This window comes from Sturnira hondurensis, unplaced genomic scaffold (assembly GCF_014824575.4).
Source record: "Sturnira hondurensis isolate 20B ecotype Veracruz unplaced genomic scaffold, ASM1482457v3 Scaffold0024400, whole genome shotgun sequence".
In the NCBI taxonomy this organism is placed as follows: Eukaryota; Metazoa; Chordata; class Mammalia; order Chiroptera; family Phyllostomidae; genus Sturnira; species Sturnira hondurensis.
In genome coordinates, this window is record NW_028097031.1 from 5,331,229 (window position 1) to 5,343,887 (window position 12,659).

General features: G+C 57.5%; 1 protein-coding gene across 2 annotated transcripts in view; it reads right to left on the minus strand.

Moving 5' to 3' along the window:
* Positions 1–249: 249 nt before the first annotated feature.
* IL6ST (interleukin 6 cytokine family signal transducer) overlaps positions 250–12,659 on the minus strand; it is a 37,395-nt gene continuing 24,985 nt past the window's right edge. Inside the window, exons 9-15 of one of the 2 annotated variants that reach the window (XM_037038455.1) lie at positions 12,223–12,405; positions 10,626–10,727; positions 10,350–10,496; positions 9,666–9,806; positions 4,898–4,994; positions 2,522–2,603; positions 250–1,769 (exon numbers count right to left, since the gene is read on the minus strand). In XM_037038455.1, coding sequence (XP_036894350.1) covers positions 1,098–1,769; positions 2,522–2,603; positions 4,898–4,994; positions 9,666–9,806; positions 10,350–10,496; positions 10,626–10,727; positions 12,223–12,405 — 1,424 coding nt within the window. In that variant the 3' untranslated portion in view covers positions 250–1,097. The remainder of the gene's footprint in view (positions 1,770–2,521; positions 2,604–4,897; positions 4,995–9,665; positions 9,807–10,349; positions 10,497–10,625; positions 10,728–12,222; positions 12,406–12,659) is intronic. The other variant, XM_037038456.1, reaches the window with a different exon arrangement.

The window sequence follows — 12,659 nt, forward strand, 5'->3', positions numbered from 1 at the left end:
TTTCAAGGGCGCCTCGCCCCCTTGGGGCAGGATGCGGACGGAGGGTCAGGCCATCCTGGGTCCCCACGCCCACCTGACATCCACCCGCCTTAGACCCGGCAGACACTCAGGTCGTACCCGTGACGTTCAGGACCCGAGGTCGGCGTGTCCATTCTGGGGGTGGGTCTGTCTTAGTGAGCATGGCCCCAGCACTCAAACTCAATTTGCTTTAAACACCTACTAGGAAAAAAGAGAATTTCAACCCTGGCCTACTGAAAAATAAAAACAAAGTGTATTAAGCTGAAATACATGTGAAGTTGACGACGTTGTATAAAGTGCTTCATCAGCCAAACTGAAACCGTAACAGGGAGGGGCAGCAGTGTTTACGCAGAAAAAGGTTTTAGGCCTTGATACGTGGCAGGGACCTGGCCAACGCTCCAGGCGGTTTGTTGGACGTGCGCCGAGCTCCTTTCTGGGCACGCCGACGGACCTGTGAGCTGCACCTTCAAAGAGGCTGTTAACAGTGAAAGCAGTTTTTTGAAAATTTAGGTGACTGATATCATATTCAAAAGTTAACATCCGGGACAGGCCCCGTTCAAGCGCCAGGCCCCCTTCGCTTCAGGAGCTGGCAGCCCCATCGCTGGCGGCAGTGGAGGCGCATTTCACCCATCGGGGCGGCTACCGAGTGCAGCTGAGCTCACGTGGCCAGGCTGCCTGACGGCCTCGAGGTCCTGTCCTCGGCTGAAGCGGTCGGCCCCTGCCCACTCGTTCTCGCCCTCCCCCTGGGACACTTGGTCTGTGGCCTTCGCGTGCAGCCGTGTGTCACTGCTCAGCACTGAGACGCCTGTTTCCTCGGCACCCACGCAAAGGGCCCTCTCAGGTTCTGAGATCTGCCACGCTTCAGTGCAGACACCCCAACGCAGCCCCAGTCCTCCACCGTTCAGGGGACTCAGTCTCTGTAGTGTGTGATGCTGGGTCCGGCTCTCCAGGAGGGGACAGCCGTGAAGAGGCCGGGCCGTCCCTGTCCTCCACAGCAAAGGCTCTTGCCAGAGTGTGCCGACCGCTGCCTCCAAGACCTGGACGCAAGCTCCCAGCTTGGGGCCGAGCGGCCCCGGCTCTCACTGGGGCATGTAGCCGCCGCGCCTCACCGTCTGCGGCAAGTAGCTCTTCGGCACCCCTTCGTCGAGCGTGGCCTCCATCCCCACCGCTTCCAGTCCCCCGATGGGCCCCTCGGGGCCTGGACCCAGAGCCGCTGCTGCCAGCGCCTCCGGAAACGCCTTCCCCAGCGGGTGGGAGGGGGGCTGAGAGGCAGGGTCCGGGACGAAGTCCTCCTCGCGGACGGGGGACCCCCGCCCGCACCCCGTGAGCCGGGGGCTGCAGCTCTGCTGGAAGGGCGGCTGTCCGTCGACAACGTCGGCCGGCAGCTCCTCTGGCCGCTCCTCGGAGCCGAGCAGCGGCTGCGTGGACTCGGAGCGTGAGAAGGCCGGCGCGGGCGGCGCCTGGTGCCGGTAGCCGCCGTGCACCACGGTGGAGTACTGCACGGCGCTGGCCGTGCTGCGCGCCGACTCGCTGTCCTCGCTGCTGCAGATGCTGGGCCTGGAGGACGAGAGGCACGAGGAGCCCCCGATGCCGCTGCTGTGCCCCTCCGCGCTGGCCTTGTCCTTCCGGAACAGGTCCAGGGACTTCAGGTCCTCCGGCAGAGGCTTCCTGTCGTTGGCCTCGATCTCCACGATGCTCAGGTTGGTGACGCTGCTGTCCGAGCACATCTGCTCTTTGGAGCTGAAGTCGTGCTGCGCAGGGAGAGAGAGAGGTCACCGTCACCCTGCGGCTCCCGGGGCGTGCTGTGTCACTGCACGTGCTCCGCACCCCCGGGTGCAGACGGGCAGTGCCGTCCCCAGATCGCCACCCACTGCCCGCCCTGCAGACGCTGCGGGGCCACTCTGAGCACGGTCCGGCTGCCCGCTCCCAGCGCCCCCAGCAGCGCTGCCAGGGTTGCACTTAGCAAGGCTGCTGGTCTGCAAAGAACACTTCGCATTTCAGCCCAGGCCGGGTGGCCCATGGTTTTTAACTGGATAGAAAAACTAAAAAACGTTCATAAAAACCAAACCCAAAGGACTGAAACTGCATAAAATGTAAACACGCATACATTTTAATCCGTTAGCACAAAATTCAAGTGTTAAAAGGTGACACACAGAAATCTGGCCCCTCGGGGAGTGTCGGAGGCCGGGTGCAGCCTCTGGACGGCGTCCTGCAGTGAGAACGTCTGAGGCAGAGTGCCTGTCACGCCGCAGGTCAGCACTGGTGACTTAAGTCTTCCAGCTGTATTTCCAGGGCAGCACTGCCTGACACCACGAAGACCAGAATATGCTACGCTGATGGTAAAACCGGACGTGCAGGTATCGTTTTAAATCTAGGTTAAAATTCCCACTTGTATACTGTTCTGTTTCTGCTTTTTGATTCAGCCGGGGCATCTCTGGGTAGAACTCTGCAAATACGCCCTCACTCGCCTGTGCCTTCCAGACAAGTCAAAAACACCGCTTACCCTTGGCGGTGCGTGAGGGGACCACTGGGCAATGTGGCTCTTCGAGGGGTCGGGGACGTTCGGCCAGATGTGCTTTTTAATCCTGCAGAGGAGAGAGACGCGGCATTGGGGGGCCTGCACACGACCTCACCCCGCAGCTCACACCAACCGCGTGAGCGACAACTCCGTGCAGCCAAAGCCAACACACAGGGCTTCTTTGTAAAAACGCTATTTAAAACGCATACGGGTGTCCCTCCCTGCCGTCACAGAAAACTGTTACTACGACTGACGCTAGTGATCGACATCCTGTTAGACCTCAGGGGAAGGAAACTTGGCAAGAGAACCACTGGGAAGCGTCAGGCTGCAGACACGTCCTCATGCAGTAACGGAAGCGCAGACACGCCTGTCCTCCAGCCGAAAGCAGCTGCGACTTTGTGCTGCCGCCCGATAAAACGTGACAGGTCTGACTTCTCAGAAGGAAGAGAGGCTAACAGCACTAAAAATAACCAATGAACTCAGCACAACCCATTACCCAAACCCCGCCTGCCTGTGTCCGCCTCGCTGCCGGGTATAGCCCCCCACCAGAGCCCCTGTCCCTGCACGTGGCCGGCAGGTGTGTCCCTGCACCGGGAGGTGAGTTCAGGTGTCAACACAAAAACGGGCAGTGAGACCCCCCAGGTGACTCTCCCGGGGGGGCAAGGCCTGCACCCGATGCAGGAAACGGTACAATCAGCAACCTGGAGCAGGGGCGTCTCACTTGTCACCAGGGCCACGTCGGCCTCGTGGTGGCCTCCAGAGGGCCGGATGTAACTGTAAGTGCAACTACTCCTTAACTAGGGGCAAGGAGCTCGGTGCTGCCGCTGGGCAGAAACAAGGGGGGGGGGCCGGGTTCGGAACACGGGCCTCGTGTTTGCCTCCTGTGACTCAGACGAACAGACCAACCTGTCATTGGATGAATTCCTTGAAAAACATATATTCCCGAAACAGAAGGGAAAAAAACAAACACACACTTCAACAGCCCTATGTTTATAAAGAAACTAAATTTCTACTTACAAATCTTTCCACAAAAGAAAATCAGGCCCAGATATCTTCATCTGTAAATTCTACCAGACACATTTAAAAAAGAAAAAAAAAAAAAACCCAGTCCTATACAAACTCCTCCAGAAAACAGAGGAAATGTCCTCATTACTAGGGCCAGGGCACGCGGCAGCCAGCACTGCCCTGCCTCCAAAGCTCGGCGAGGACCGTGACAAGGACGGATGGGCACCGTTGTGAACTCTGGCAAAGGCAGCTGGATCGCAAAAAGCCTGTTCAATAAATGATGCTAGAACAACTAGATATCTAAAAAAGAGGGTAAGCGTTGACCCTGACGTCACACCACGCACACACGCTGATCCCAAAGAGATCACGGACAGACAGTTCCAACAACTGAACTCGCAGAGGAAAACTCAGAACAGGCCCGAGACACCAGGGCAGGCGAAGTGTCCTCGAGCAGGACATAAAACCCAGAAGCACAAAAAAAAGCACCACTGAAAAAATGGATTTCGTCAAAATCACATACTTTCGTTTTCCTAACGTCACAACGAAGAAAGAAAGGTGGGCCACATATCAGATTTCACAAAACGCATACTTGACAAAAATGTTGTCCCCAGAACAAACGAAGAAGTCACACAGCTCGGTGTTAACTAGACAACCCGCCCAGTTTTAAAACGGGCAAAGGATTTCAAGACACCGCACCAAGGGAGAGGTCAGGAAAATGGACACTGAGACCACGTGGAGACGGCACCGCGCGCACGTCCGAGAGCGGGCGGCCGAGATGGAGCCCACAGTGCCCAGCGCTGCGGCCACGCCGCTGCGGGCCTGCGAGCCGGCGGATGCTCCGGCAGAGCCTGACGGCTCCCGACCAGGTCACACACACGCTCCCCCTTGAGCCGGCGCCCGCTTCCCGGGACTGCGCAGGCAGCACGGGCCACACCCAGGTCTGCACGGGACGCTCAGAGCAGCATTACTCCCGCGGAGTCCGGAGGAGCAGCCTGCGCTTCCCTCACTGAGCAGCGGACGGACAAACTGACGTGTCTGCAGCACAGGGTGCTGTTCAGCATGAAGAGAGGAGAATGTCAGCACGACCTCGACACGGACGGAGCTCAAAACACACTAAGTGGGAGCTGTCATGCATGACACAGAGTCCCGGAACGCAGACGGGGGACCGTCTGGGGCCAGGGGCGCAGGGAAGGGGAGGGACACCCAACACACAGGGCGTGTTCGCGGTGGCGGCAGTTACGTGTGTCTGTACAGTTATAAAACCCACCCAGCCACACTTAACAGGCACGGGATTTACTGTGGGTAAGTCACAGTGTGGGGGGCTGGGCACTGCTGACCGTGCACGGGCGTACTCACAGGTCCCGCTTGTTGAAACAGAACAGGACTCCCAGGAGCGTCACCAGCAGGAAGGCCAGGCAGACAGGCACCACGATGGCTTCGATCTCCCCTTCAGCTGAGGAGGGAGAAGGGGTGAGAGGGGAGGGAGCTGAGGCCATGTCGAGCCAACAGCGTGGCCGCCAGAGCCAGGAGCCTCTCCGTGCGCTCTGCAGACCCGCACTTTCTCCTTTACACACGGAAGACGAGACCCGCCACCGACTCGCTGAGGGCTCGGGTGAACGTTGCCGTTTCTCTTTAGCAATAAAGTATTTTTAAAATCAAGGCATGCGCAGTTTTTACAGACATAATGCTACTTTGCACTTACTAGACCACAGCACGAACGTGACTTCCACGTGCACTGGGAAACCCCAAAATTCGTGGGGTCAGGGCGGTGGTCTGGAAGCAAACCCATAGTATCTCCAATACGCCTGCACTGCTGAAAAGCGTGAAACACCCACACTAATATTTTTATAGCCTTTTTGACTTAGAGGTGGTCCCCCCGCCCCTGGTAAGCCCTGTCCCAGGCACTCATGCCCCCTGGAGGAGGGTGTCTGTGGCATGGGGCTGGGGAATCGGAGGGTCAGCTCGGTTACTGGACACGCCACCTGGTAAGCCAGAACTTTTACACCTGACCCGTCCCCCTGACTGGCCTGCACCCGGCAGAATCTGAGCAAGGCTGCCGGGGAGGCCCGGGAGGGGCGGGGGGAAGACTGGAGACGCTGGGAACCAATCCTGGTAACTGACCCACAATGTACCCTTCAGGCAAAATGTCAACAGTTACCATTTCGGGAAGGATGACACATCTACTACAGGACTAAGAATTTTAGAGCTCCCACCAGCACAGGTGGCAGAGGCAGGAATGTCACCTAGAAAGCCGCGAGCCAGGGTCCCTGAACACCACACGGCTCCTTCTGGGCTGCTGACCCGAGGCGTCCGGCATCAGGACAACTCGTGCTAGGGACGTTCTCCATCCTTTGCTTTCCAGTCACGGCTGACGCAACGCTGTGTCAGTTTCAGGGGTGCCTCACTGTGCAGACACCATGTGACCTGCCGGTCAGCCCCACACCCACCGTGCACACGCAGGTGGTGGGACATCAACTCTGCCCCTGTGACGCTCCTGCGACGGCCGGTTTGCACGGCTCCCCCCCCTCCCCTCCCCCCCAGCCCCCAGCGTGGTCCCCTGGTAACTGCCTAAACGTTCTCTGCGCCTGAGCATCTGTTCTGTTCTGCTTGTTCGTTTACTTTTAAAATATTCGATTGTTGATTCATATGTACTCACGGCCATTTTACAATTCATAGCTTCGATCTTCTTTTTCTTAGATGAGTCCTTTTAACATTTCATATAATAATGACTTGGTGATAATAAACTCCTTTAACTTTACTTTATCTGAGCTCTTTATCTGCCCTTTGATTCTAAATGACAGCTTTGCTGGGAAGAGCAATCCTGGCTGTAGGCCCTGCTTTTCACCACTTTGGACACTTCTTGCCGTCCCCTCTGGCCTGCAAGGTCTCTGTTGAGAAATCAGCTGACGGGCTTATGGGAGCTCCTTTGTAGGTAACTAACTGCTTTTCTCTTGCTGTTTGTAGATACTGTCTTAACACTTCTGCATGTTAATTGCGATGTGTCTCGGTGTGGGTCTCTTTGGGTTCATCTTGTTTGGGACTCTGAGCTCCCTAGACTTGGGTCTGCTTCCTTTACCAGGTTAGGAAAGTTGTCATTATTTTTTCAAATAGGTTTCCAATTCCTTGCTCTCTCTTCGTCTGCCACCCCTACGATGTGAATGTTGTTATGTTGGAAGCTGTCCCAGAGAATTCCTACACTATCACTGTTTTGGATTATTTTTTGTCTTCCTATTCTGACTGGGCATTTTTTGCTTTTTCACATTCCAAAGAGCTTATCTGATTCTCAGCTCCATCTACTCCCTGCTGTTTCCCTGTAAATTATCCTTCGTTTCTGGCTGGATCTGTTCTGTGGCTCCCGCACTCTTTTCTTACATCCAAGTTCACTGAGCATCGTGTAACCAGTGTTTTGGACTCTGTATCTACTAGATTGCTGGCCTCCATTTCGTGTAGTTCTCCTTCAGGGGTCTGGATCTGCGCTCGCATTTGGGCCAGTTTCTTTGGCTCCTCGTTTTGGCAGCTCCCTGTGTTGGTTTCTGAGTCCTGGGTGGAAACACTACATCTCCCAGGCTTGGTAACGTGGCCTAACGTAAGAGGTGTCCCGTGGGGTCGAGTGGCACAGCCTCTCCTGTCACCCAAGCTGGGAACTTGCGGTGCGGCCCTTGTGTGGGCTGAGTCACCCTCCTGTTGTAATTGAGCCGGCTGCTGTTCACACGTCCAAGGTCAGCCACCTTGCATTCTGGCCGGGGCCACACAGCATGAGCCACAGAGCGATCTGCAGGTGGCTGCTGCCTGCGCTGGGCTCGGAGGCGCCCAGGTGAGGCCCAGCTGGGAACCGGCTGCTGCTGGCGCTGGGCCTGGGGCCACTCAGGAGGGGTTACAGGCTCACTGAGGCTGGATGCTGCCTGTTTGGGAGATCTCCAGAGGTCTGAAGCAGGGGCTGAGACAGGCCATTCCAATGGAAAAGCCACTGAAAACAGCTTGGGTGGGCCTGCAAGTTCACCAGGGCGGGGCGAACAGTGAGCAGGTTGATGGAGTCTCCGATAGGGCCTCACGGGGCCGGGCATCCGGGTGGCGCTCGGCGCCAACCCCAGGCTGGGTCCGGGCACTGCAGCCCCCACACGTCTGCCTGGCCGCACTCAGGCCGGCCGCGCTCGGCCGCTGCTCGCTCAGCTCGTGAGGCTCAGCCTCTGCACACGTGGCTCCGAGGTGCCTCCTCCTTGCAGTCTGCCCACACCCTGACCTGGGGGCCCACGCACATCCCCTCCCCAGAATCGCATCACAGGGCAGACTCCGCTCCAGGGGCACCTTCACCTCCCCATGCTCGGTGCTGTCTTCAGGGCCCGAGAGGCTCTCCCAGTCTCGCACTCCCTCACCTGGTGGGAGGGGCTCGGGGGGAGGGGGCACGTGAAGCCGCCACAGCAGTGCTCTGGCGCGGCGGGCCGTGAGAAAGCAGGTGCAGAAGTGCGACTGGCACGCGTGTGGCCTGGTGTCCGGGAAAATCTACGCGTGACGACGGAGCTAGTAAGTACGTTAACAGATCACTTGGACGAGAGATTTAGGGGTGACTTTTTTTTCTATTTGTATTTTCTGAGTAGTCTAAACTCCCTGTATTGAACATTTAAAGTCAAAACATTTAACAAGGTCACTGCTTTTACTTTTCTGAAGAGCAGAATCTCGTTCGCCACACACACATTCTGCTCTACGAACATATCCCTACAAACCTCATCTTAGAAACTGCTCATTACTAGCCGCCACCCAGGCAGAGCGCTGGGTCTTCCAAGGTCAGGTAGCCCCTCGACCACTTGTTTCCGCCTCCATCACTCACGTGACCGCCAGGGGCCTGCCTGCTGCCCGGGGGTGGGAGCTACAGACACAACTACAGGGAAACAGGGTGACTTCTCCACGGCTGAATGTAGTGAGAACAGAGAGTGTGGTTCAGCCTGGTTTGGGGAGGCTAACGAAAAGCCAGAACAAGGGGAGACAAGCACCTGACCTCGGGCAGCGTGCTGAAAAAGCCGGGAAAAGGTGGAGAAGATGGTGAGAGACTTCAGGTCAGAGAGGAGCTTATGAAAGGGCCACATGAGCAGCAATGAGAAGCCAGGTCAGCCCTGGCTGGTGTAGCTCAGTGGATTGAGCACAGGCCTGCCAACCAGAGGATCGTGGTTCGATTCCCAGTCAGGGCACATGCCTGGGTTGCAGGCAGGTTCCCTGCAGGCCAACTCCCAGCAGGGGACACACAAAAGGCAACCATACATTGATGGTTCTCTCCCTCTCCCCTTCCCCTCTAAAGGTAAATAAATAAATTTAAAAAAAAAAAAATAAAATTAAAAAAAAAAAAAGAAGCCAGGTCAAGGGGACCTGATGCCCAGCTCACGGGAGCCACAGATGTGAAGACAGTTGCTGCCATCACCCTGAATGTCGGGCTGTGGCAGAGGGGACAGTCGGGGCCCGGAACCAAGGGGGAGCCATGTGTTCGGGAAACAAAGGGGAGGGCTGACTGGCACACCACATGGGTGGCGAGGGCTGAGGGCTGGACACAGCTCGGGGAAGGAAACCTTCCCAGGGAGAGCAGGCGGGAGCCAGCGGCTTGCAGAGTGCTGGGGAGCAACAAGGTGGGGGACCGTTGGGGAGGCAGCTGCGAGGACGGGGAGGCTGCCGAGGTAGGGCTGGGACAAGTGTGCACTGGCGGGACACCTGAGAGGTCTCCGTGAGCAACAGAGGAGCCGCGGGGCGGGGACAAGGCGGGTACGGCGGGCTGAGCCAGAGCTGGGCAGGGGGCGGTGAGTGGGGACAAGGGGCGGCCTAGTCTCTCCAGCCGCCTGCCTGCGAGAGGAGGGCTGGGGGAGGCGCCACTCCCAGGCTCTCTCGGGGGGACCCGAAGCCAGTGGGGGGGACACACACTCTCCGTGGGGTTTACTAGGGCCAGGTGAGCTGGGTCCGAAGCAGTCAGCGAAATGACCAAGACGAGGAAAATGCTTTCTGTAAAGAAACAACTGAAACCAGATGAGGAACGCAAACGTCCTGATTTCTGACCACGTCGTTACTACGGACCCAAAGATGCACCTTCACAAAATTTTAGCACGTAAACGTTAGAAGGAAAGAGAGACCCGGTGCCCACACTCACCGAACTTGGGTGTGGTGAAGGTGAACTCGGGCCCGTCCTTGCCGCCCTCGTCCGTGTATGCGGCCATGCGTACCATGTACAACGTGTCGCTGGTCAAGGAGGACAGCGTGTAGTCTGTGTGCGAGGGGTCCACGTGCACGGCTGGAAGAAACCACACCCGCGTCCCTCAGTGCCTGGCGCTTCCCCGCCACCTCTGTCTGCACCCGACACCGTGAAAACGCCAGAGAGCAGTGAAAGCGCATTTCACCGAAAAGCAAGTCTCCTCACCGACATAAAGCCATGACAACCACCGTAATGTGCGTTCACAGGTGTGTCTTTTCTGAGGGTGACGTGCTACGCTAAGACAGCTAATGTGAGAAGGAGAGCCTTAAATCAGTATTTAAAAGCCTAAGAAAAAAACTGCCCCAGCTGGTGTGGCTCAGTGGGTTCTGTGCCAGCCTACGAACCAAAGGGTCCCCGGTTCTATTCCCAGTCAGGGCACACGCCTGGGTAGTGGGCCAGGTCCCCAGTAGGGGGCGCTCGAGAGGCAACTGTATAGTGATGTTTCTCTCCCTCTCTTTTTCCCACCCTTCCCCTCTCTCTAAAAATAAATAAAACCGTTAAAAGAAAGAAACGACCCGACTCCTTCACAGTTGACAGAGTGGCATTACAGGTCCCTGTATCGGTTTCACAGAAGGTCGTTACCGGTCTCGTTTCCCGTGTTGGCTTTATAGAAGATGGTGTAATTCCTGATGAACCCGTTCCGAGCGTCCACGGGAAGCCGGTCCCACTCCAAGACAGCCTCGTGCTTCCCCACTTTCCTCGTCCGGACAGCAGGCCCCCTGGACGGTGCTGGAACAGAGTAAAAGCCGTCTGCTTGCCGGGACTCATTCGAGGCCAGTCGAACCGACCAGAGTTTTTATCCGAAACTACAGGACGACCCAGAACCGTGTCCCCCGCAGCCAGGGGGCCGGGACTCACGGGCTTGTTTGAGGTAGGCCCGCGTGGACTCAGGGAGCCCCGGTCCGTCCGGGTACACGGGGGTGACTGTGATCAGGTAGCACTTGCTCTCCTCCAGGCTCCCTAGAGGGAGAAAGGCAGATTCAGCACCGTTTCTTCCGTGGCAAACACGTCTGGTTCCACTACTGTACGTCATCATCTCATGACCTCTGAACTTTCTCTTACAACTGCACCTTGTTAACGAAGCCTGTGTGCTAGGTTCAAGCTGAACGGAGTAAAACTGCTCTGGGGGTGAAAGGCACTTTCGCCGCCAACACAGGGGATAAAGATGCTCGGTGTCGACACAAGCGACGCCTGCGTGTCTGCCGGGGACTCGCAGAAGCCCTCCTACCTACAGCTGGCCGCTTCCGGACCTCTGACCCCATGCCTGAGAACCGCCCGCCACAGGAGCTGGCCCGGCTTTGTCGGGGGACTCAGAGAGCTAGTGCTATTCCCCCAGAAAGAAGCCCAATTTTAGAAGGGACAATTGTCTCAAACACTTCACAGGTACTGCTCTGCAGGCGAAGAAAGCGGCCGGCCCACTCCTCCAGCGCACGGTGGGGAATGTTCTTGGTGTGCGGCGCTCAGCCCGTCCGCACCAGAGACCGGGGACACGAAGCTCGTGCTTTCAGCCACGACTGACTGAGACCCTGGCTGGACCCCATGCAGGGACAGGCACAGGCTCCCCGGCTCCCTCACCACAGCGGGGTAGCCTTGGCTGACAGCTCAGCAGCCCGAGGTGGTGGCTGAACCCGCCTCCTGCTGTGACAGGGGTGTGGGGGCGGGCTCAGGGCCAGGACCCAGTGGGCGGCACAGGCTTGTGCAGGCCATCCTCATGGTCCCACTGTCCAGGGAGTGCCAGCCTGCCTCCCTCCCGGCCCTGGTTTCAGTTTGAGAAGGTGGACAAACGAGTCAACCAAGGTTTCTGACCCTGTGAGTTGACCAGGTGGACGAAGGCCACACAGCCTGTTGCAAGACCAAACTGCACTGCGCTGGTCTGGTCTGCACGTGCCTGCCTCGAGCTTTTCTCTGATTGGCCGCGTCGTTCCCAGCTGAGTTCCACTCTCCCAAGAAATGTCATGTGTAAGCCGAGTGGTTCGTTTTTCTGTAAAGCTTTTCTGTCACCTGGAGGCCACTCGGCAGGTGCGCTTTAAAGCACAGAGAAACCCCTGAGGGAGCCCCATGGTGTCGTCACTTCCTGCCCTCCACTCACGCCAGCGCTGAGGACGCGCAGGGGACCTGGCTTCTGGTCCTGTCCCCAACCCAACAGCTGGAGGGGGGAGGAGAGTCCTTGCTCGCTGTCGGATCCGAGGCTCCACCAGGGACCAAGGACCAGCGAGCAGCAGAGGTGAGGGCGCCTTGTTTTCCCCTCCCTTTACAGTTTTGTGACTGTTCGTCTGATGGCCCGGACCAAGGTGGAGAAAGCCAACAGCCCGGCCTTGCTCCGCCCACAAACACACCTGCAGTGCGAGGGAAGTGCGTCTGGTAGGTCAGACCCCTCCCCAGTCACCGGGACGACCCGAAGTTACTACCACGGGCCACCACGCCTCCGGGGCGAGAGCCTGTGGGAGGGGCGCACCTGACAGGGAGGTGAGGTCCACGGTGCCCTCTTCTTGCTGCCACTCAGGCACGCAGGGCGATCTGTCTGACAACACACACCACTGGAGGATGTACTTGGTGACGGGCTCGCCAGGGGCTGTCCACTTGACCCAGAGCGTGTTGTCCTTCGGAAACGCTTTCAGGTCCCTCACGGGGCGAGCAGCTGTGAAGCAAAGGCAAACAGCACTGTGATATGGGGACTTGGAAACACTGTACTCTGAGCCCGACGCCCGTTTCCTTGACCGTGTGATTCATTCTGCCGTCAGATTCCGTCTGACGGTGACGGGCCAGTGCACGGGCAAAGCAGTTTGCTACAATTTGCATGCAATCAATGTATTTGAGACGTGAGCTCTCCCTTTCCCAAACTCACATTTTGTGAATGTAAATGATAGTTTTTCTTCTTTGGAAGCTACAGAT